The sequence below is a fragment of the Triticum dicoccoides genome, chromosome 5B (genome assembly GCF_002162155.2).
Source record: "Triticum dicoccoides isolate Atlit2015 ecotype Zavitan chromosome 5B, WEW_v2.0, whole genome shotgun sequence".
NCBI classification, from domain to species: domain Eukaryota; kingdom Viridiplantae; phylum Streptophyta; class Magnoliopsida; order Poales; family Poaceae; genus Triticum; species Triticum dicoccoides.
The window spans coordinates 510,314,192-510,338,171 of record NC_041389.1 but is presented as its reverse complement, the minus strand read 5'-3'; the positions used below and the strand labels follow the sequence as shown (position 1 = coordinate 510,338,171).

Genomic DNA, 23,980 nt, shown 5'->3' with positions numbered 1-23,980 from the left:
GGAATGCCGTTTTGACGTCCATCTGCCATATCTCATAATCATAGTATGTGGCAATTGCTAACATGATTCGGACGGACTTAAGCTTTGCTACGGGAGAGAAAGTCTCATCGTAGTCAACCCCTTGAACTTGCCGATAACCCTTAGAGACAAGTCGAGCTTTATAGATGGTGACATTACCATCCGCGTCCGTCTTCTTCTTAAAGATCCATTTGTTTTCTATCGCTCGCCAATCATCGGGCAAGTCAGTCAAAGTCCATACTTTTTTTTCATACATGGATTCTATCTCGGATTGCATGGCTTCAAGCCATTTGTTGGAATCTGGGCCCGCCATCGCTTCTTCATAGTTCGAAGGTTCACCGTTGTCTAACAACATGATTTCCAGGACGGGGTTGCCATACCATTCTGGTGTGGAACGTGCCCTTGTGGACCTACGAAGTTCAGTAGTAACTTGATCCGAAGTACCTTGATCATCATCATTAATTTCCTCTCTAGTCGGTGTAGGCACCACAGGAACATTTTCCTGAGCTGCACTACTTTCCGGTTCAAGAGGTAGTACTTCATCGAGCTCTACTTTCCTCCCACTTACTCCTTTCGAGAGAAACTCTTTTTCCAGAAAGGATCCTTTCTTGGCAACAAAGATCTTGCCTTCGGATCTAAGGTAGAAGGTATACCCAATGGTTTCCTTAGGGTATCCTATGAAGACGCATTTTTCCGACTTGGGTTCGAGCTTTTCCGGTTGTAATTTCTTGACATAAGCATCGCATCCCCAAACTTTTAGAAACGACAACTTAGGTTTCTTTCCAAACCATAATTCATACGGTGTTGTCTCAACGGATTTAGACGGTGCCCTATTTAAAGTGAATGTAGCTGTCTCTAGAGCGTATCCCCAAAATGATAGCGGTAAATCGATAAGAGACATCATAGATCGCACCATATCCAATAGAGTGCGATTACGACGTTCGGACACACCGTTACGCTGAGGTGTTCCAGGCGGCATGAGTTGTGAAACGATTCCACATTTCCTTAAGTGTGTACCAAATTCGTGAGTTAAATATTCTCCTCCATGATCTGATCGTAGGAACTTTATCTTTCGGTCACGTTGATTCTCTACCTCATTCTGAAATTCCTTGAACTTTTCAAAGGTCTCAGACTTGTGTTTCATCAAGTAAACATACCCATATCTACTCAAGTCATCAGTGAGAGTGAGAACATAACAATATCCTCCGCGAGCCTCAACGCTCATTGGACCGCACACATCGGTATGTATGATTTCCAATAAGTTGGTTGCTTGCTCCATTGTTCCGGAGAACGGAGTCTTGGTCATTTTACCCATGAGGCATGGTTCGCATGTGTCAAATGATTCATAATCGAGAGACTCTAAAAGTCCATCAGTATGGAGCTTCTTCATGCGCTTGACACCAATGTGACCAAGGCGGCAGTGCCACAAGTATGTGGGACTATCGTTATCAACTTCACATCTTTTGGTATTCATGCTATGAATATGTGTAACATTACGTTCGAGATTCATCAAGAATAAACCATTGACCATCGGGGCATGACCATAAAACATATCTCTCATATGAATAGAACAACCATTATTCTCGGATTTAAATGAGTAGCCATCTCGTATTAAACGAGATCCAGATACAATGTTCATGCTCAAACTTGGCCATAAATAACAATTATTGAGGTTCATAATTAATCCCGTGGGTAAATGTAGAGGTAGCGTGCCGACGGCGATCACATCGACCTTGGAACCATTCCTGACGCGCATCGTCACCTCGTCCTTCCCCAGTCTCCGCTTATTCCGCAGCTCCTGCTGTGAGTTACAAATATGAGCAACGGCACCGGTATCAAATACCCAGGAGTTACTACGAGTACTGGTAAGGTACACATCAATTACATGTATATCAAATATACCTTTAGTGTTGCCGGCCTTCTTGTCCGCTAAGTATTTGGGGCAGTTCCGATTCCAGTGACCCTTCCCTTTGCAATAAAAGCACTCAGTCTCAGGCTTGGGTCCATTCTTTGACTTCTTTCCGGCAACTGGCTTACCGGGCGCGGCAACATCTTTGCCGTCCTTCTTGAAGTTCTTCTTACCCTTGCCCTTCTTGAACTTAGTGGTCTTATTGACCATCAACACTTGATGTTCTTTCTTGATTTCAACCTCTGCTGACTTCAGCATTGAAAATACTTCAGGAATGGTCTTCACCATCCCCTGCATATTGTAGTTCAACACAAAGCTCTTGTAGCTCGGTGGGAGCGACTGAAGGATTCTGTCAATGACCGCCTCGTCCGGGAGGTTGATCTCCAGCTGGGACAGGCGATTGTGCAACCCAGACATTTTGAGTATGTGCTCACTGACAGAACTATTTTCCTCCATCTTACAACTATAGAACTTGTCGGAGACTTCATATCTCTCGACCCGGGCATGAGCTTGGAAAACCATTTTCAGCTCCTCGAACATCTCATATGCTCCGTGTTTCTCAAAACGCTTTTGGAGCCCCGGTTCTAAGCTGTAAAGCATGCCGCACTGAATGAGGGAGTAATCATCAGCACATGATTGCCAAGTGTTCATAACGTCTTGGTTCTCTGGGATGGGTGCTTCACCTAGTGGTGCATCTAGGACATAATCTTTCTTGGCTGCTATGAGGATGATCCTCAGGTTCTGGACCCAGTCCGAATAGTTGTTGCCATCATCTTTCAGCTTGGTTTTCTCTAGGAACGCGTTGAAGTTCATGTTGACATGAGCGTTGGCCATTTGATCTACAAGACATATTTTGCAAAAGTTTTAGACTAAGTTCATGATAATTAAGTTCATCTAATCAAATTATTTAATGAACTCCCACTCAGATTAGACATCCCTCTAGTCATCTAAGTGTTACACGATCCGAGTCGACTAGGTCGTGTCCGATCATCATGTGAGACGGACTAGTCATCATCGGTGAACATCTCCATGTTGATCGTATCTTCCATACGACTCATGTTCGACCTTTCGGTCTCTGTGTTCCGAGGCCATGTCTGTACATGCTAGGCTCGTCAAGTTAACACTAAGTGTTCTGCATGTGTAAATCTGTCTTACACCCGTTGTATGTGAACGTAAGGATCTATCACACCCGATCATCACGTGGTGCTTCGAAACGACGAACTTTAGCAACGGTGCACAATTAGGGGGAACACTTTCTTGAAATTATTATAAGGGATCATCTTATTTACTACCGCCGTTCTAAGTAAACAAGATGCATAAAACATAATAAACATCACATGCAATTATATAGTAGTGACATGATATGGCCAATATCATATAGCTCCTTCGATCTCCATCTTCGGGACTCCATGATCATCTTCGTCACCGGCATGACACCATGATCTCCATCATTGTGTCTTCATGAAGTTGTCACGCCAATGACTACTTCTACTTCTATGGCTAACGGTTTAGCAATAAAGTAAAGTAATTTACATGGCGTTCTTCAATGACACGCAGGTCATACAAAAAATAAAGACAACTCCTATGGCTCCTGCCGGTTGCCATACTCATCGACATGCAAGTCATGATTCCTATTACAAGAACATGATCTCATACATCACAATATATCATTCATCATTCATCACAACTTCTGGCCATATCATCACATGACAATTGCTGCAAAAACAAGTTAGACGTCCTCTAATTGTTGTTGCATCTTTTACATGGCTGCAATTGGGTTCTAGCAAGAACATTTTCTTACCTACGAATAACCACAATGTGATTTTGTCAACTTCTATTTACCCTTCATAAGGACCCTTTTCATCTAATCCGCTCCAACTAAAGTAGGAGAGAGAGACACCTGCTAGCCACCTTATGCAACTAGTGCATGTCAGTCGGTGGAACCTGTCTCACGTAAGCGTACGTGTAAGGTCGGTCCGGGCTGCTTCATCCCAAAATACCGCTGAAGCAAGAAAAGACTAGTAGCGGCAAGCAAGTTGACAAGATCTACGCCCACAACAAAATTGTGTTCTACTCGTGCAATAGAGAACTACGCATAGACCTAGCTCATGATGCCACTGTTGGGGAACGTTGCAGAAAAATAAATTTTTTCCTACGGTTTCACCAAGATCCATCTATGAGTTCATCTAAGCAACGAGTGAAAGGGGAGATGCATCTACATACCACTGTAGATTGCGAGCGGAAGCGTTCAAAAGAACGGGGTTGAAGTAGTCGTTCTCGTCGTGATCCTATCACCGGAGATACTAGCGCCGAACGGACGGCACCTCCGCGTTCAACACACGTACGGTCAGCGTGACGTCTCCTCTGTCTTGATCCAAAAAGGGGGAAGGAGATGTTGACGATGATCCAGCAGCACGACGGCGTGGTGGTGGATGCAGCAGAACTCCGGCAGGGCTTCGCCAAGCTGCTGCGGGAGGAGGACGAGGTGTAGCAGGGGGAGGGAGGCGCCAAGACTTGGGTGCGGCTACCCTCCCCCCTGCCCTCCTTTATATAGGCCCCCAGGGGGGCGCCGGCCCTGGGAGATTCAATCTCCCAAGGGGGCGGCGGCCAGGGGGGTGGAGTGCCCCCCAAGGCAAGTGGTGCGCCCCCCCCCCACCTAGGGTTTCCAACCCTAGGCGCAGGGGGGGGCCAAGGGGGCGCACCAGCCCACTAGGGGTTGGTTCCCCTCCCTCTTCAGCCCACGGGGCCCTCCAGGATAGGTGGCCCCACCCGGTGGACCCCGGGACCCTTCCGGTGGTCCCGGTACAATACCGGGTGACCCCGAAACTTTCCCGATGACCGAAACAGCACTTCCTATATAGTTTTCTTTACCTTCGAACCATTCCGGAACACCTCGTGACGTCCGGGATCTCATCCGGGACTCCGAACAACATTTGGTTTGCTGCATACTCATATTCATACAACCCTAGCGTCACCGAACCTTAAGTGTGTAGACCCTACGGGTTCGGGAGACATGTAGACATGACCGAGACGGCTCTCCGGTCAATAACCAACAGCGGGATCTGGATACCCATGTTGGCTCCCACATACTCCTCGATGATCTCATCGGATGAACCACGATGTCGAGGATTCAAGCAACCCCGTATACTATTCCCTTTGTCAGACGGTATGTTACTTGCCCGAGACTCGATCATCGGTATCCCAATACCTCGTTCAGTCTCGTTACCGGCAAGTCACTTTACTCGTACCGTAATGCATGATCCCGTGACCAGACACTTGGTCACTTTGAGCTCATTATGATGATGCACTACTGAGTGGGCCCAGTGATACCTCTCCGTAATACAGAGTGACAAATCCCAGTCTCGATCCGTGTCAACCCAACAGACACTTTCAGAGATACCTGTAATGCACCTTTATAGTCACCCAGTTACATTGTGACGTTTGGTACACCCAAAGCACTCCTACGGTATCCGAGAGTTACACGATCTCATGGTCTAAGGAAGAGATACTTGACATTGGAAAAGCTCTAGCAAAACGAACTACACGATCTTATGCTATGCTTAGGATTGGGTCTTGTCCATCACATCATTCTCCTAATGATGTGATCCCGTTGTCAATGACATCTAATGTCCATACTCAGGAAATCATGACTATCTGTTGACCAACGAGCTAGTCAACTAGAGGCTTACTAGGGACGTATTGTGGTCTATGTATTCACACGTGTATTACAATTTTCGGATAATACAATTATAGCATGAATAAAAGACAATTATCATGAACAAGGAAATATAATAATAATCCTTTTAGTATTGCCTCTAGGGCATATTTCCAACACTTTTGTCATTGTAGTACCCTGACTTGGAACTTCTTTCCTTGCTTCTACTCTGGTAGAACTTGTTGAAGTTCTTCAGCATTAGGCTCAGTTCTTCATTGAAGGTTTGTTTCTCACTTGATGATGTGGGAGCTTCACATGAGGCTTTGTAAGCACCACTTGACTTGTTGTGGAGCTCTTCCTTATCCTTGAGTGACATCTCATGAGCAACAATTCTTCCAATGACTTCCGTTGGCTTGGGATCTTTGTAATTGGGCATCATTTGGATCAACGTGCACATGTATCATATTTTCCATCCAAGGCCCTTAGGATCTTTTTGATGATGAATGTGTCGGTCATCTCTTCACTTCCTAAGCCGGCAATCTCATTTGTGATAAGAGCAAGCCTAGAGTACATTTCAGCGACATTTTCACCATCCTTCATTTTAAACTTGTCTAGTTGACTTTGAAGCACATCCAACTTGGATTCCTTGACGGAGTCGGTACCTTCGTGCATGTCAATCAAAGTATCCCAAATTTCCTTTGCATTCTCAAGACGGCTGATTTTGTTGAATTCTTCGGGGCACAATCCGTTGAAGAGGATATCACAAGCTTGAGCATTGTATTGCAGCATCTTCAACTCTTCTGCGGTAGCTTCACAGTTCGGTTCTCTCCCATCAAAGAATTCACCTTGCAAGTCAATACACACAATAACCCAAACGGCGGGGTTATGTCCAAGAATATGCATTTTCATCTTATGCTTCCAACTAGCAAAATTAGTACCATCAAAGTAAGGACCTCTACGGTGGTAATTTCCCTTGCTAGACGCCATACTCTCCTAGGTTGTGAAACCAAGGCTATGACCACCAAAAGCTATGGAAATCAAAGCAAATGGAGACCAAAGTTCTGATACCACTTGTAGGATCGAAAGTATGTCTAGAGGGGGGTGATTAGACTACTTGACCAAATAAAAATCTAGCCTTTTCCCAATTTTAGTTCTTGGCAGATTTTAGCAACTTAGCACATGTCAAGCAATCAACCTACACATGCAATTTTAAGAGTATAGCAGCGGAATGTAAAACAATTGCATATGAAGGTAAAGGGAGGAGTTTGAGGAGGCAAATGCAATTGGAGACACGGATGTTTTTGTCGTGGTTCCGATAGGTGGTGCTATCATACATCCACGTTGATGGAGACTTCAACCCACGAAGGGTAATGGTTGTGCGAGTCCACGGAGGGCTCCACCCACGAAGGGTCCATGAAGAATCAACCTTGTCTATCCCACCATGGACGTCGCCCACGAAGGACTTGCCTCACTAGGGTAGATCTTCATGAAGTAGGTGATCTCCTTGCCCTTACAAACTCCTTGGTTCAACTCCACAATCTTGTCGGAGGCTCCCAAGTGACACCTAGCCAATCTAGGAGACACCACTCTCCAAGAAGTAACAAATGGTGTGTTGTTGATGAACTCCTTGCTCTTGTGCTTCAAATGATAGTCTCCCCAACACTCAACTCTCTCTCACAGGATTTGGATTTGGTGGAAAGAAGATTTGAGTGGAAATCAACTTGGGAAGGCTAGAGATAAAGATTTATGTGGTAGGAATGGAATATCTTGACCTCAACACAAGTGTAGGTGGTTCTCTCTCAGAAAATATATATTGGAAGTGTAGGCATGTTCTAATGGCTCTCTCCATGAATGAAGAGTGAGTGGAGGGGTATATATAGCCTCCACACAAAATCTAACCGTTACACACAACTTACCAAACTCGGTGGGACCGAATCATGAAACTCGGTCGGACCAATTTAGTAAATAATGTGACCGTTAGGATTTTCGGTGGGACTGACATGTCAACTCGGTGGGACCGATATGGTTAGGGTTGGTGCATAATGTAATCTTGTGAGACCGATTACACAAACTCGGTGAGACCGATTTTGGTAATAGACACACAGAGAGTTGGTCAGGCAAACTCGGTGGGACCGATTCGCTCATCTCGGTTGGACCGAAACATTATGAAAGGGAGACAGAGAGTTTGCATTGCAATCTCGGTGGGACCGATCGCTCATCTCGGTTTGACTGAAACGTTACAAAGGGAAACAGAGAGATTACAATCCCATCTCGGTGAGACCGAGATCCCTATCGGTGAGACTGAAAAGACTAGGGTTTGTGGCAGTGGCTATGTCAAGAGAACTTGGTGGCGCCGGATACAAATTTCGGTGGGGCTGAGTTTGACTTTTGGTTTGGGACATATGTGGATGTGAGAAAGTAGTTGAGGGCTTTGGAGCATATCACTAAGCATTTTGGAGCAAGAAACTCATTAAGCAACACCTCATCCCTCCTTGGTAGTATTGGCTTTTCCTATAGACTCAATGTGATCTTGGATCACTAAAATGGAAAATGTGGAGTCTTATGCTTTGAGCTTGAGCCAATCCTTTTGTTCTTAGCATTTTGAGGGATCCACTTTTATCATCCATGCCATATCATTGAGCTTTCTTAAAATATTTATCTTGAAATAGCATTAGCTCAATGAGCTATATGTTGTTAGGAATTACCAAAACCACCCAGGGATAGTTGCACTTTCAGGTGTTTATATAGTCTAGGGACCAAATAAGAGGAGGAGGGGGGATACATGGGTAAAAACCCGAAGAGGCACGCAAGCCCTCGGTGTGGACCGAGCACCGAGGGCAAACCGGCCGGGCACCCGGACTGGTCAGAGGTAGGCGCTGGGGAGGGGGCCGGGCACCCGGACGGGTCAGAGGGCTGGCTCCCTTGGCGGCTGGCAGGGCCGGGCACCCGGGGATGGCGACCCGGGCACCCGGTGGGGGAGCTCCAATGCCCAGGCGGGGAAGGTCTGGGCACCCGGGGGTAGCAGCCCGGGCACCCGAGGCGGCGGTACAGCTCCCAGGCTGGGGGTCGGGCACCCGGGGGTCTCCTGGCCGGGCACCCGGGGCGTCCAAGGCCAGCTCCCAGCCGAAGGCTGGGCACCTGGGGGCATAGGGTCCGGGCACCCAGGGTGTCCAGAGCCTCCTCGTCTTTGCGCTTTGGTCGTCCTTCTTCCTTCTCTTCCTCCTTCTTCTTCTTCCCAGATGCTTGGGTCTTCCTCCTAGCTTCTTTGTGGTCATGTCCTTGGTACCTAAGAATGCACAACAATTCTGTTTGAGGTAGAACCCAATGCTCGTTTGAATTTGAATGGAGTTTGAAGAGGAAGGAGTCAACCTCGGTTTTGGTGGCACGCCGTGTGCTCTTGTCATCGGTCTTCTCCGTCCTTGCGGTAGTGGTGTGATGTCCATGGTGATGGTCGAGGGATGCTCCGCATCACGCTTGTTGGGAGGCAACCAAATTTTATTTTTGTTCCTTGCTTTTTGCTTCTTTTTAGTAATAAATATTTCATCTAGCTCCTGTTTAGATGTGGTTTTATGTTTTAATTAGTGTTTGTGCCAAGTAGAACCTATAGGATAACCTACAGTGATAGTTAATTTCATTCTGCTGAAAAACAGAAACTTTTGCATGCACGAGAACAATTTTAATAAATCACAGAAACGTGATTTTTAGTTGATTCTTTTTTCAGTATATCAATAGGTAAATTTCCCAGGACTTTCTATTTTGGTAGGATTTTTAGAGTTCCATAAGTATTCGAAAGTTACAGATTACTACAGACTATTCTGTTTTTGACAGATTCTGTTTTTCGTGTGTTGTTTGCTTATTTTGATGCATCTATGGCTAGTATCGGGGGGTATGAACCATAGAGAAGTTGGAATAAAGTAGGTTTAACACCAATATAAATAAATATGAGTTCATTACAGTACCTTATGTGGTGGTTTTTCTTTCTTGCACTAACGGAGCTTATGAGATTTCCTGTTCAGTTTTGTGTTGTGAAGTTTTCAAGTTTTGGGTAAAGATTTGATAGACTATGGAATAAGGAGTGGCAAGATCCTAAACTTGGGGATACCCATGGAACCCCAAGATAATCCAAGAACAACCAAAATCCTAAGCTTGGGGATTCCCCAGAAGGCATCCCCTCTTTCGTCTTCGTCTATCGGTAACTTTACTTGAAGCTATATTTTTATTCGCCACATGATATGTGTTTTGCTTGGAGCGTCTTGTATGATATGAGTCTTTGCTTTTTAGTTTACCACAATCATCCTTGCTGTACACACCTTTTGGGAGATACACACATGATTTGGAATTTATTAGAATACTCTATGTGCTTCACTTATATCTTTTGAGCTAGACAATTTTTGCTCTAGTGCTTCACTTATATCTTTTTAGAGCACGACGGTGGCTTAATTTTGTAGAAATTGTTGATCTCTCATGCTTCACTTATATTATTTTGAGAGTCTTTTAGAACAGCATGGTATTTGCTATAGTTATAAAATTGGTCCTAGAATGATGGGCATCCAAGTTGGGTATAATAAAAACTGTCATAGAAAGTGCATTAAACACTATGATCAATTTGATGCTTGATAATTGTTTTGAGATATAAAGGTGGTAATGTTAGAGTCATGCTAGTTGGGTAATTATGAAATTAAGAAATACTTGTGTTGAAGTTGGCAAGCCCCGTAGCATGCACGTATGGTAAAAGTTGTGTGACAAATTTGTTGCATGGGGTGCTCTTTTAATTGTCTTCCTTATGTGTGGAGGTCGGGATCGCGCGATGGCTAACTCCTACCAACCCTTCCCCTAGGAGCATGCGTAGTAGTACTTTGCTTCGAGGGCAAGTAAACTTTTGCAATAAGTATATGAGTTCTTTATGACTAATGTGAGTCCATGGATTATACGCACTCTCACGCTTCCACCATTGCTAGCCTCTATTATGCCGCGCAACTTTCACCGGTATCATGCACCCACCATTTACCTTCCTCAAAACAGCCACCATACCTACCTATTATGGCATTTCCATAGCCATTCCGAGATATATTGTCATGCAACTTTCCACCGTTCCGTTTATTATGACACGCCCCATCATTGTCATATTGCTCTTTGCATGATCATGTAGTTAGCATTGTATTTGTGGCAAGGCCACCTCCATAATTTTTCATACATGTCACTCTTGGTTCATTGCATATCACGGTACACCGCCGGAGGCATTCACGTAGAGTCATATTTTGTTCTAAGTATTGAGTTGTAATTCTTGAGTGGTAAATCAATAAAAGTGTGATGATCTTCATTGTTAGAGCATTGTCCCAAGTGAGGAAAGGATGATGAAGACTATGATTCCCCCACAAGTCGGGATGAGACTTCGGACTTTATAAAAGTAAAAGAGGCCAAAGAAGCCCAAACAAAAAAAGAGAGTCCAAAGAAGCCCACCAAATAAAAAATGAGAGAAAAGAGAAAAGGGACAATGCTACTATCTTTTTTCCACACTTGTGCTTCAAATTAGCACCATGATCTTCATGATAGAGAGTCTCCTATGTTGTCACTTCCATATACTAGTGGGAATTTTTCATTATAGAACTTGGCTTGTATATTCCAATGATGGGCTTCCTTAAAGTGCCCTAGGTCTTCGTGAGCAAGCAACTTGGATGCACACCCACTTAGTTTCTTTTGTTGAGCTTTCACATATTTATAGCTCTAGTGCATCCGTTGCATGGCAATTCCTAGTCACTCACATTGATATCTATTAATGGGCATCTCCATAGCCCGTTGATACGCCTAGTTGATGTGAGACTATCTTCTCCCTTTTTCTCTTCACAACCACCACCCTATTCCACATATAGTGTTATGTCCATGGTTTGCGATCATGTATTGTGTAAGAGTTGAAAAAGCTGAAGCGCGTTAAAAAGTATGAACCAATTGCTTGGCTGAAATCGGGGTTGTGCATGATGAGAGTATTTTGTGTGATGAAAATAAAGCATCGCCTAACTATATGATTTTGTAGGGATGAGCTTTCTTTGGCTATGCTATTTTGATAAGACATGATTACTTGTTAGTATGCTTGAAGTATTAATATTTTTATGTTTTATTAATTTTTATCTTAAATCATTGGATCTGAACATTCTTGCCACAATAAAGAAAATTACATTGAGAATTATGCTAGTTAGCATTCTACATCAAAAATTCTGTTTTTATCATTTACCTACTCGAGGACGAGTGGGAATTAAGCTTGGGGATGCTTGATACGTCTCCAACGTATCTATAATTTTTTATTGTTCCATACTATTATATTACCCGTTTTGGATGTTTATGGGCTTTACTTTACACTTTTATATCATTTTTTGGGACTAACCTATTAACCGGAGGCCCAGCCGGAATTGCTGTTTTTTTGCCTATTTCAGTGTTTCGTAGAAAATGAATATCAAACGGAGTCCAAACGGAATGAAACCTTCGTGAGCGATCTTTTTGGAACAAACGCAATCCAGGAGACTTGGAGTGGACGTCAAGAAGCAGCCGAGGCGGCCACGAGGCAGGAGGGCGCGCCCTAGGGGGGTGGGCACGCCCCCCCACCCACGTGGGCCCCTTGTGGCTCCCCTGACCTACCTCCTTCGCCTATATATATATATATCCACGTACCCTAAAAACATCCAGGAGCACCACGAAAAACTATTTCCACCGCCGCAACCTTATGTATCCGTGAGATCCCATCTTGGAGCCTTCACCGGCGCTCCAACGGAGGGGGAATCGACCATGGAGGGCCTCTACATCATCTCCAAGGCCTCTCCGATGAGTTGTGAGTAGTTTACCACAGACCTTCAGGTCCATAGTTATTAGCTAGATGGCTTTTTCTCTCTCATTGAATATCAATACAAAGTTCTCCTTGATGTTCTTGGAGATCTATTCAATGTAACTCTTTTTGCGGTGTGTTTGTCGAGATCCGATGAATTGTGGGTTTATGATCAAGTTTATCTATGAGAAATATTTGAATCTCCTCTGAATTCTTTTATGTATGATTGGTTATCTTTGCAAGTCTCTTTGAATTGTCAGTTTGGTTTGGCCTACTAGATTGATCTTTCTTGCAATGGGAGAAGTGCTTAGCTTTGAGTTCAATCTTGCGGTGTCCTTTCCCAGTGACAGTAGGGATAGCAAGGCACGTATTGTATTGTTGCCATCGGGGATAAAAAGATGGGGTTTATATCATATTGCATGAGTTTATCCCTCTACATCATGTCATCTTTCTTAATGCGTTACTCTGTTCTTCATGAACTTAATACTCTAGATGCAGGCAGGAGCCGGTCGATGTGTGGAGTAATAGTGGTAGATGCAGAATCGTTTCGATCTACTTGTCACGGACATGATACCTATATACATGATCATGCCTAGATAATCTCATAACTATGCACTTTTCTATCAATTGCTCGACAGTAATTTGTTCACCCACCGTAATATTTATGCTATCTTGAGAGAAGCCACTAGTGAAACCTATGGCCCCCGGGTCTATCTTTTATCATCTAAGTTACCCATCTACTTTTATTTGCATCTTTACTTTTCCATCTATATCATAAAAATATCAAAAATATTTATCTTATCTTATTATCTCTATCAGATCTCACTTTTGCAAGTTACCGTGAAGGGATTGACAACCCCTTTATCTCGTTGGTTGTGAGGTTCTTGTTTGTTTGTGTAGGTACAAGGGACTTTTTAGGAGCCTCCTACTAGATTGATACCTTGGTTCTCAAAAACTGAAGGAAATACTTACACTACTTTGCTGCATCACCCTTTCCTCTTTAAGGGAAAACCAACGCAGTGCTCAAGAGGTAGCAGGACCTCTGCTCGTCGTCCCTCGCAAGTTCGTGGAGGTGATGAACACCTGGCTGGTCATCAAGCGGCTCCCGCACATGGTCAGGCTGTCGGCGAACAAGCGGTGCGTGTTCTGTGTGTAGGTCCAGAACTTCGAGGGGCACATGGTGCTTGGCCGGGGCTGGAACTACTACTGCCGCCGCCACCGGATCATCCCCGGCGACCTCGTTGTTGTGCGTATCTCATAACTCGAACTAAAGGTTCAGATCTACAACCACGACTCCTCGGTCATGTGCAGGTTTCGTTGCAGCAAGCACAACTGCGTTGGTGACACTGAGCATGCTATGTAGTTAGGTAAGGTGTTAGTGTTGAACTTTTATGGGTGTGGCTAGACTTATGGTACTTGTGCTGGGAACTTGTTCACATTTTGGCCAGGAGCAGCATCCTAGCGTGGAGCAGGGAAGGAGGATGCCCCTGCTGTTAATCTTAAGTAGTTTCTGTCATTTCCTTGCTTGCTTTGTTTGATTTCATCCTTTGTTTGATCTCATATGTGTTTGTTGTTGTGCTGATCATGTGGTGGTAAGGTCACCACATTTGAATGGAGTGAGCAGAACACAAACGTTGTTTGCAACTAAACAACTGAAGTTTGCATTTGCTCACACCCTAAGCACCAAAACGGCAACCAAACAGCAGGGGGTAAGTGCCCCTCCATGCGATGCAGGCAACCAAACAGGTTGCATCTGCTGCATATGAGGCTGCATTTCAAGAACCTGGCTGGCTGGAGATGTGTATGCAACACGGCTAGTGTAGCAAACTGCAACCAAACACGCTCTTGGAGTTTTACTCATTGTTTTGCTCTTATAGATATGCATGATCGCTTGTCGGGATGAGATGATGAAGACCAAAATAGAAGTAAAGGGATCAGCACCAATATGAACCTTTTATATGTGTGATATTTTTTTCCGAAAAGAAAGGTGACCCTCTGCCTCTGCATCAGGATGACGTATGCAACCATTTAGTTAATTATCCATCAAGACCTTACAAAGTAATACATCAATAAGTTTAAATCCATCATCTTGGCAACATCTGTCGTCACTCCTATCTGGTTGATGAACGGGTGCGAATGGTTGGGGCCGCCTGCCCAGACCTCATACCAAAGCCCAACATCTACAACCGGAGACCTGAACCAAGCCGTAATCGCCAGTTCTGGGGCACACACCGGTCCAGCAAACTCTTAACGGGCACCGCATGCGCACGCTACGGAGGTCACTGTCACACCTCTTCCACTGATCCATCTTTAGAGCAAGCATCGACGCATTGACCATGCCAGGCTTGCCGTTGACACCACCATGGCGCCAAACAACACCACCTCCCTACGTGCGTCCATCATAATGCATCCGTCACCGAGACCCTGCAATGCCACGCCGCCGAGACTCCACATCATCGATGTGTCACATGAAACGCCGCTCAACTACCGAAACCGTCCACTGGTCCCTTGAGCCAATGCACACCTCCAGAAATGACGCCCCAAGGGGGAACGACACAAGAGCGCCGTCGTCATCCGTTCGACTGATCTGGATTTTCCCGGAGGTAGCAGATAGAGATTTGGAGCTTCTCCACGACGAAGCCTTCAAGAAGGGGACGACACATAAGAGCACCGTCATCGCCGGCCTTGGTAACTGCCGATAGCAAGGTTTTCACCCGGATCTGCTCGACGAATCTACATCTAGAATCGTGTGCACGAGTCGCCATCAATCGCTGCCGCAGCGCAGCAAGCAGGCCATGCCGGCCAAATCAGATCTGACCGGAGGCATGACCACGCATGCTGCTGACCTGTCCACTAGACCCTCCACGCCGGCACACCGCCACCGTCGATCCAAGGTCAGATGGCCCGCTGCCAGGAAGCCCGACGTGTCGTGGAGACCCAGATCCGGGGCACGCGCTCCCGCTCATCAAGATGCCCCACACCACCCCGAGCAGCGAGAGGAAGGAGCTCCTCCGCCACTACCGTTAGCCGCGTAGGCTTAGCCTGGCGGCCTCCTCCAACAGTGGCGGAGGGGATGGAGAGAACTACCGCAGATGGCCTGGCGGCTGGGCTTGGGTGCCGCCCGAGTCGCACGAGCGGGAGGGCGACGCCTTATAGGTGTGGTATAAATTGCAAAAACTTAATAGCTGAACTGAAAGTAGAAACATTGGTGTCTGGCGGTTGTGATTCTGTTGGAATCTTGCTAGCAAATCATACGTGTTATACGGACAAAATGACAGAGGACAAACGTACACTCAAGCAAATCCCTCTGTCCTTTCCTCCTTATTCTGTACCACCATGGATCGCTGTTTAGGTTCTTCGAGACTTGAATTATTGTGTTAGCTCCAAATCCACGTCACTCAAATACATGAGAGAGACATATGCCACTTCTGAACCAGTTGATAGTTTCTCACTACGACTGAAGCCAGCTCCAAAGTTCACACCGTGTCTTCAGCATCCTCCTGATGGACAGCAGCAACCGCGTTGTTGAACCTGAGCAACTTCCTAGCCCTGCACTCCCTCATGATGCCATGCCAACCGACACCGAGCGCCGTCAGCCCAGCCGCGACAGCGAACACCCTCCACCCGGCCACCGCACACACATAGGCCAGAAAAGCCGACGGCACGGCGCACATGGCCACGAGCGCAGGCAGCGGCAGTGGCACGCGGTAGGGGCGCTTCACCGCCGGGTGCTTGACACGGAGCCAGATGAAGGAGGCAAACTCGAGCAGCGTGCCCAAGCTATACAAGAAGTTGGCGGTGGCGACGACGTCGTCGAAGCCGAGGAAGGAGACGGCGATCGCGACGGCGGTCGACGCGGCGATGGCAACCCATGGGGTCCCGGTATAGGCAGCGCGGCGGGCAAAGACGGACGGGAGGAGGCCGAGTTCCGCCATCCCGAGGAGCTGGAACGAACCACTGCTCATCTGGGCCTCGAACATGCCGATGGAGGAGATCACCGCACCGGCCCCGGTCCAATACTTGAGCCATTGGCCCCCGATGATGCCTGTCAGGCACGGAAAGTTAACATTTTTCTTTGAAGAATCAAAGTAGGATAATAAACACGTCGTGTTGTAAGTTGCACCAGTTGGATTCAGCCCAACTCGATTATAGCACATCTCGAGGTGTTAGAATACTGTTTTGATAATATCAAGACGTCTGAGATTTTGGCATGTCTAAGTTGTTGTCATGAACCAGAAAAGAGTTTGTTGTTCGCTATTGTCTTATAGTACGACCTATACATGATAGGGCCATGACGGTTAAAAGTGTAACTTTACGTTAATATAAAAAGTGTAACTTGCACTTCTCTAAAATATCGCAACTAGGTAAAAAATGTTAATATCCTAAAAAAAAGGTAAAAATGTACATGGTGCACTTTTCACTAAATTGAAGTCGCACCTTTCATAATCGACTTAGACTTTAGAAAATCCCAACCAATTTTGAGGCACAACTCTCCAAAGTCGAGTTACATATAAAATTCACACTTTGCCTTCTTTGCACCCTCTCTTTGAAAGTCATGATTTAAAATAATAAAGTGTTTATCATGATTTAATATGTACGCTTGCAACATGTGGTGGAACAATATACTAGCTAGTATGTGTCTAGAATGGAAAAAAAAAGATGAACCTAAAATTTGACTAGTGAACACTCCCTCCGCCCCGAATCATTTGTCTAGATACAGATGTATCTAGGCACGTTTTAGTGTTAGATACATCCATATCTACATTGACAAATCTAAAACAAGTAACTTGGGGTGTAGCTAATATAAGTTATTCATGTACGCGCAGTATATGTTTTTGATATGCAAATGTACATGTTGTATCATGTGAACATCGATGAACTTTTTTTTCAAAATTCATATCTTTTTGAAGTAAGCAAAGAGTAGAAAATATGTTTTATTTTTGCAAAACCATCTGCACAAATCGGAGAGATGCTGAACATTACTTTGTATTATTGCATAAACCCGCTTACTATAAAATACTGTACTCACAAAAGTTAAGCTAGAGGCACATCATAAAAGTAGAGTTTCCCTGATTAGCAATTTCAAAAAAGAAAAACATGTTTCAGAAATGGGACGTTTACCCTTGTTTAAGCGCAACAATATCAACCAAGAAAAATATATAAACTAGCTACAGATTCAAAGGCAAACTAGGAATATGAGCGGCGGCAATAACTGACGTTTATACTGATATAAACAATCCATAGGGTAGATGATAACAACAAACGAAGCAAAGGAGAATGAGAACAAACAAAATGACAAAAGCCTTTTTGTCTCGCAGCAGTAAGAAACAAGAAAGTTAGGGTTCGTGCCTCTCGCCGGCGCCGGCGCAGATCCGCCTCGTCTCTGGTGGGCCTAGGGCCATGGAGGCGTGGTGGATCCTGGCAAGGGCCGGCGGGAGGGCTCCGTTTTTAATTATTTTTTTCAATCTTGTTAGAGTTTGTGTCCTATTCAGGAAGACGAGACGGCGGCGGCTCCCTGAAGGTGGAATAAAGGTCTCCCTGCCTAGCCTCCGTTCCGGCCGTGCGTCTAGCATCGTTGGTGGGCGTGTGGAGGTGTGTCTCCGGCAGATCTATCTTTGGTAGATTTGCTCGGATTTCGTCGTTGTTCGTCTACGTTCGTATGTCTTCAGTTTGGATCCTTTCGACCTACGTTGTTTTTCATTAGCGACGGTTGCTGTTCTGGAGTGCTGGTCCTATGGGGCCTTAGCACGACGACTTCCCGACTGTCTACTACAACAAATTGTGCCCGGCTCCGGCGATGGAGGGGCGATGACGGCGGCGCGCCTTCGGCTCGTTTCGGTGCTTGCAGTCGTCGCTAGGTGGTCTACGAATCTGGATGTAATTTTTATTTTTGGTATTCATTGTACTGCCATGATTGAAGATGAATAGATTGAAAGTTTTTCTGAAAAAAAAGTAAGAAGAAACTGATACTACTAAGCAACGTTTGTACGTACCTGCGGCGTCGGCCAAGTAGCCATTGACCCAGGCATTCGGCGGTGCGTCCGTGGCGCCGGTGGCGGCCATAAGCGGCAGCAGGTAACTGACAGCGATCAGAACAACCGCCACCGCCAGCGCCCGCGGGAACGTCCGCTCCGGCCGCTCCACCTCGCCAGCCATGGTGCTCGCGCTATCCCAGTAGTTGAGGTTCCAGAAGAGCGTGTTGAAGAATAGTCTCCAGTCCTTCCTCCCATTCACCTGCGACGCCCACCGACGCGGTCGCACCTTGGGCACCGCCATCGCCGTCATCAGCACGAACGGGGCCAGCGACACTATCCCCAGCGCCACCGTGCCCCAGCCGACAATGCTCAGGCCAGCGTAGTTCACGAACGAGAGGAACAGCGTCATGCCGATCACCGTGCCCGTGCGCGTCCTACCGGGCTCCGCGACCGCGGGGGCCACGCCGCCAAGGTAGTCGGCGACGAGGGCCGGGTAGGCGGCGATGTTGATGACGATGCTGAGGTACTTCCACGTGCCGATGAGGGAGCCCGCGAGCGGGCCGAAGGCGTGGTCGGCCCACCGGACGAAGCCGCCGTTGCCCGGGAACGCGGCGGCGAGCTCTGCGGTGACTAGCGACTCCGGGACGCCCCACGCGAAGGGGAAGACGAGGAAGCCGAGCAGCGTGAACAGCGGCCCCGCCGCGCGGACCGCCTTCTCGGAGCCGTACGGGCCGCCTGCCACCTCGAAGTAGATGAGGAAGACGAGCGGAATCAGCGTGATCTTGCGCCGCAGGTGGCCGGACGACGCCGGGGTCCGGCCGCCGCCTTGCTGCAGCAGCTGGTCATGTGGTGCGTGCTCTTGCGTGAAGGCCCCATGCGGCTGTGGATGTTGTCCTTGTTCCTCACTCTGTGATGGTTGTCTGTCAGTTAGGATTTCTTGGTTCATGCTGAGCTTACTCGCCAGGGTGCGGAGGAACAAGTTTGCGTGCCGATCATTCGTGTGGCCGTTGTGCTATATGTATAAAATTGAGCTGAAAGGAGGAGCCAGAAAGGGTATGCGCCTATGCGGTCATTTTGGTCAACTTGTGCTAATTGGGCAAGTCCCAACGAGCATCACCAGCTGACGCCCGAATAGATATGCTTAATTTGCTGCGGGCTGCGAGCTTAGAGCTTTATTAACTACCATCACCTTTTGTCCGATTGAGCTCTTTTAATTTGTTTGGTTGCTTAGCTAACTACTCCACTTGTTTAGGGTGTACTCAAGGCCATTATGTGCTTGCAGCCATTAATCTTGATCAGCTCGGTCGTCACAAGATGAACATGTGGGCGGCGGTAGTTAAATCCATTCGTTTGCCTCCACACATATAAACACACTAAAATGTATCCAATGTGTCCATCAGTAATTCGCTATACAGAATACTACAACTAATCTTGTTTATGGCAATCAGCAACCAGCCAACTAATCATGCTATTCCATGCAAAAATAAATACCAATCATGCTATTGAATATCCCTTTTTAGATAATGCTATTGAATCTCTGGGAGGTCGTATTAGAGTGTTGTATTCGTCAAGATCGTCAATGATGACGTTGGTCACGACTTCCGGCAAGGAACCGTTTATCCCATATGCTATTCAATATCATGTCAGGCATGTTCACAATCCTTATTGAGCGTGCCAAGGGTATATGGTCAGATCGTCGGGGTGGTATCTTAGGTGGCTCATCTCTGCACGCCCTTCGGCAACAGCCTCCATCTATACAAGTAATAAGCGCCATAATTATTGTTAGAGTTGTGTCGAATATAGTGTACAAGGTAGACACACGATGTAACCTATGCCAATATAATAGCACCGAAACGCAGGGGAAGCCGGCGGCATGTGCCGGTGTCCAGGGCGACCGGGTGCGGTATTATAGCGGTATCATGGGGAGGAGCGCCCATAGTCAGGCCCCGGGAATGTAGCCATATCGGTGAACCTCGTTAACAAATCTCGGTGTCGTGCTCGTATGATTGCTTGGTCCTCGGATGATCGACGGAGTGCCTCGGATTAATTCTAACAAGTGGTATTAGAGCTAGGTTATTCGGAGGCTGTGGATTGTTGATCTAGAGGAGGAAGATTTGATGTTTCGATCGATATCGTGACGAGTACGGTTGAGATTCGGTCGGAATACGTCAAAGGCGATAGGCAATCACGCCGACTCGCGCAGATCGGATCAGACATGCAAGCGCTAGACGTGCGGCGAAAGATCTGGCATAGATCGTTCGGGCGAGCGTAGTAGCGGCGGAAGGTGCAGCAGGCTCAACATAATCGGATCGCAGGAGCGCTGGACTAAGCGGAGGCCCATCAGGGGTGTAGCGTGGTGGGCCATGGCACTTGAGGGCAGGCCTTGGCATGATGGTCTGTGCGGCCTAGTCAGGCTGTTTGTGCTGGAGGCTTAAAGCGCACTGTGTTGGGCTGGCAAGGCCGATGTTGGGCTGTTGCACGCACGTGTGTCCGCGGGAAGAGGCTGCGGAGCGTATGGATGCTGTGGCAGTACAAGATTTGTTTGTGACAAAAAGAATTGGCACAAGGGCTGAGAGTCAAGGCCGTGATATGCTATCAAGAAAGGAAAAAATAAGTTCTAAAGCTACATATGTGTGATGAATCAAGAGTTTGAGCTAGCTTAGCTTTCTTGATCTGTGGCATGTTCACACGGGAAGGCCATGGAGGACTTTGCTTTGGTTTCTTTGTCGGTACACGTTTGTGTATGGATGGCGAAGGTCACGGTGATGGCTTGAGTCTGGAATGTGTCTGCAGTTGGATATGTTCGGCTGGGTCGGACTAGACAGTCTGACGCATCGACGCTAGTCGGTTGGTACAGAAGACGGTGGTGAGATCGGCGATGACGACATTGGAGTGTGTTGCTGATGGTGACCGACTTTTGGGGCGTGGAAACACGTGGGGCAGGCCTGAGGGCTTGTGTGACTTCGACAAGACTATGGCGTGGGGTTGATTCAAGATGACGTACGCATGTGAGCTTGAAGTCGACGGGACGCGAGGGTGGACTGATCATCTACCATGGAGTCATGTTGAAGGTGGAGCTGGATTGAGGGGCTCCGGTGTAAGGATCCAGGGAATCGAAGCCTATTCAGCAACGGGAAAGTGAGTGACACGCAATTCGGACTGGAGCCCAGTGGTCTGATGGAAGCGTGAAACTCGTCATCAGTCGGTGATGATCGGTGTTACTCTGCAGTGGGGGTTGAGTGGTGTGGTTTTGCGACCCTTGAGACTCAACCGGGACAGTGAAGGCTCGACGCGGTAATAGCGGCGAGGCGTGCGGTATGCACGGGGCATGGAGATGGGCCAGGGCTCTGGTGGTCATACATGTGGTGAGACAACTGCGAATTTGACTCGGATGACTACAAGCAATGGTGAAATTCTTTCAAGTTTCAGACAGACGGTCAAGAAAGGAGCGGTGATGTTGAGTTCAGGTAACTCTTATGTGTGACACCCAATATGTGAGTTATTCACTTTCACGCAGGTCAGCGATCAGTGTGTGATGGCGTTGGACTGATGCTCTGGAAGTTGGGAGCGCAAACGAGAGTAATGCGGAACTTAATTTTGCTCGAGTGTTGACTGTGGTCAAGAATAGAAGGGACTACAAGTTGCAGGTGGAGTCATATGGAGTCTTTGAAGTAGCAGCGGTGCTCATGGGATAAGCTCAAGTCCAATGTACATGAAAGTTTGACGCATTGACGAATTCAAGGTGGTGGAGAATATTCGCCAAGGTGGAGTTTGTTAGAGTTGTGTCGAATATAGTGTACAAGGTAGGTTACAGTTGAACTTGTAGTTGTATCGTGTTTACATAGGATGTGGAGTCGTGTCCTAGTAGGACACTTGTATCCTAGGCCTCTCTTATATAGCGGGGGTAGACACACGATGTAACCTATGCCAACATAATAGCACCGGAACGCAGGGGAAGCCGGCGGCATGTGCCGGTGTCCATGGCGACCGGGTGCGGTATTGTAGTGGTATCATGGGGAGGAGCGCCCATAGTCAGGCCCCGGGGATGTAGCCATATCGGTGAACCTCGTTAACAAATCTCGGTGTCGTGCTCGTATGATTGCTTGGTCCTCGGATGATCGACGGAGTGCCTCGGATTAATTCTAACAATTATTTGAAGTATTCCATCCACACCGCAAAGAGATATTCATGAAACCAAGGCAGAAACAAGTCATAGTACTTCCCTGGCACCGGGAGGTGTTTGTTTCATCAGAATTCATCCTTCACCTGTTTATAGTGTAAGCGGATACTGTTACGGACGTTTGGTGACAGATTTCTGTAATCACTTTCCTCTGTAATCAGGTCCAGGACAGCTATCGGTCGATACCGCCCACAACCCACCAGTAAAGGTTTCCTTACCACCCCTCACCCCGAGCCCTCCTCCTCCCTCCTCTCCTCGATCTGTTTGCGCTGCCTGCTCTCTTCAAGTCCAACGCTGCCGCCTCCCCACGACCCCCTTCGAGTCCAGCGTTGTGGCCTCCCCTCGGTCCTCTCCTCCTCGTTCAGCCGCCGGGAACGACCTCGCCACATCAGTCGCCAGGAACAACACCGCCGCCGCCGCCGACGAGGGTGGACGGTTGAAGCCGCCGACGAGGAGCAACAAGGCCCATCTCCGGATCAATCTCTTCATCCTCCATCAACCTCCTCCTGCAGATCCATTTCCTTTACACAGCCCAACCAAACAAAACATGGTTTATCCCGTGCGGAGCTGTTACAGGGCGTAATCTGTTTCCCATTACGTTTACATTACCAGTCACAGAAACAAACACCTCCCTAGCGGGAGGGAGAAGTCATCACTGTTTGTCATCAAGATCATCACCAAACTGCTTCATATGATGTGCGAGTAGTCCACCCAGTGGGTTGCGGGTATGTAGTACTCCCTTCGTCTCATAATGTAGTGTGAAAAAACGTCTTACATTATAAGACGGAGGGAGTAGTAACTATGTAGTAATATCACTCAGTTGTGCTCCAATGTCTAGATCTTATGAGTTGGTGAACATGATTATGAACATCTGCGTAAAATTCGTGTGGTGGATCTTTTGCTATGTGTCGATCAATTCCATTATGATTTTTTTAAATAATTCTGTTATGATGTTGTTATCATGGTTGTATGATTTATTTATAGATGTATAATGTGCATCTTTTCTATCAGTATATATTGCCAGTTTAGATGAACTGATAATAGTGTGAGCGGTGTGCATTATATTGAGTGTGTCGCTATGTGTGAAGTATCCCTAGTATTGAAAAGGTAAAAAGAACAATGATGGGTCAGCCTCACAAAGAAAAAGAAATAGGGTTGACTAGCAATCCTTGCTGAGGGAGTTAATTACATGGAAGTACCACATTTGGGGACGTTGTAACAGATTGGCATCACTAGTCATATTTTTTGCATGTCAGTACCATTTCTGCGCCTAATTGTTGCAAAATGATCTAGACCGGGCTAACGTGGCATGTTCTTTTGCGAAAAATACCCTACTTTTTTATTTAATCACGCGTATATCCTTGGGCTCATCGTGCGTGCGTGTTGCAAGGTGCGGTTGTCGTCTCCTCCGTGGCGCTCCGGTGACCGA

The 23,980-nt window shown here is 46.8% G+C and overlaps 1 protein-coding gene across 1 annotated transcript; it reads right to left on the bottom strand.

The window, feature by feature from the left end:
* Positions 1-15,638: 15,638 nt before the first annotated feature.
* Positions 15,639-19,335, bottom strand: LOC119305933 (probable polyamine transporter At3g13620). The gene is made up of 2 exons (XM_037582320.1): positions 18,390-19,335; positions 15,639-16,441 (listed from the first exon to the last, which is right to left on the bottom strand). The coding sequence occupies exons 1-2, from the start codon at positions 19,315-19,317 to the stop codon at positions 15,873-15,875; spliced, it is 1,497 nt and encodes a 498-aa protein (XP_037438217.1). The 5' UTR covers positions 19,318-19,335; the 3' UTR covers positions 15,639-15,872.
* Positions 19,336-23,980: the final 4,645 nt, after the last annotated feature.

Excerpts from the sequence above, each read along its gene's own strand:
- LOC119305933 (XM_037582320.1), bottom strand. The coding sequence starts at position 19,317 with ATGAACCAAGAAATCCTAACTGACAGACAACCATCACAGAGTGAGGAA. Across the intron at positions 16,442-18,389 it reads CTACTTGGCCGACGCCGCAG|GCATCATCGGGGGCCAATGG; the intron begins GTACGTACAAAC and ends CGTGCCTGACAG.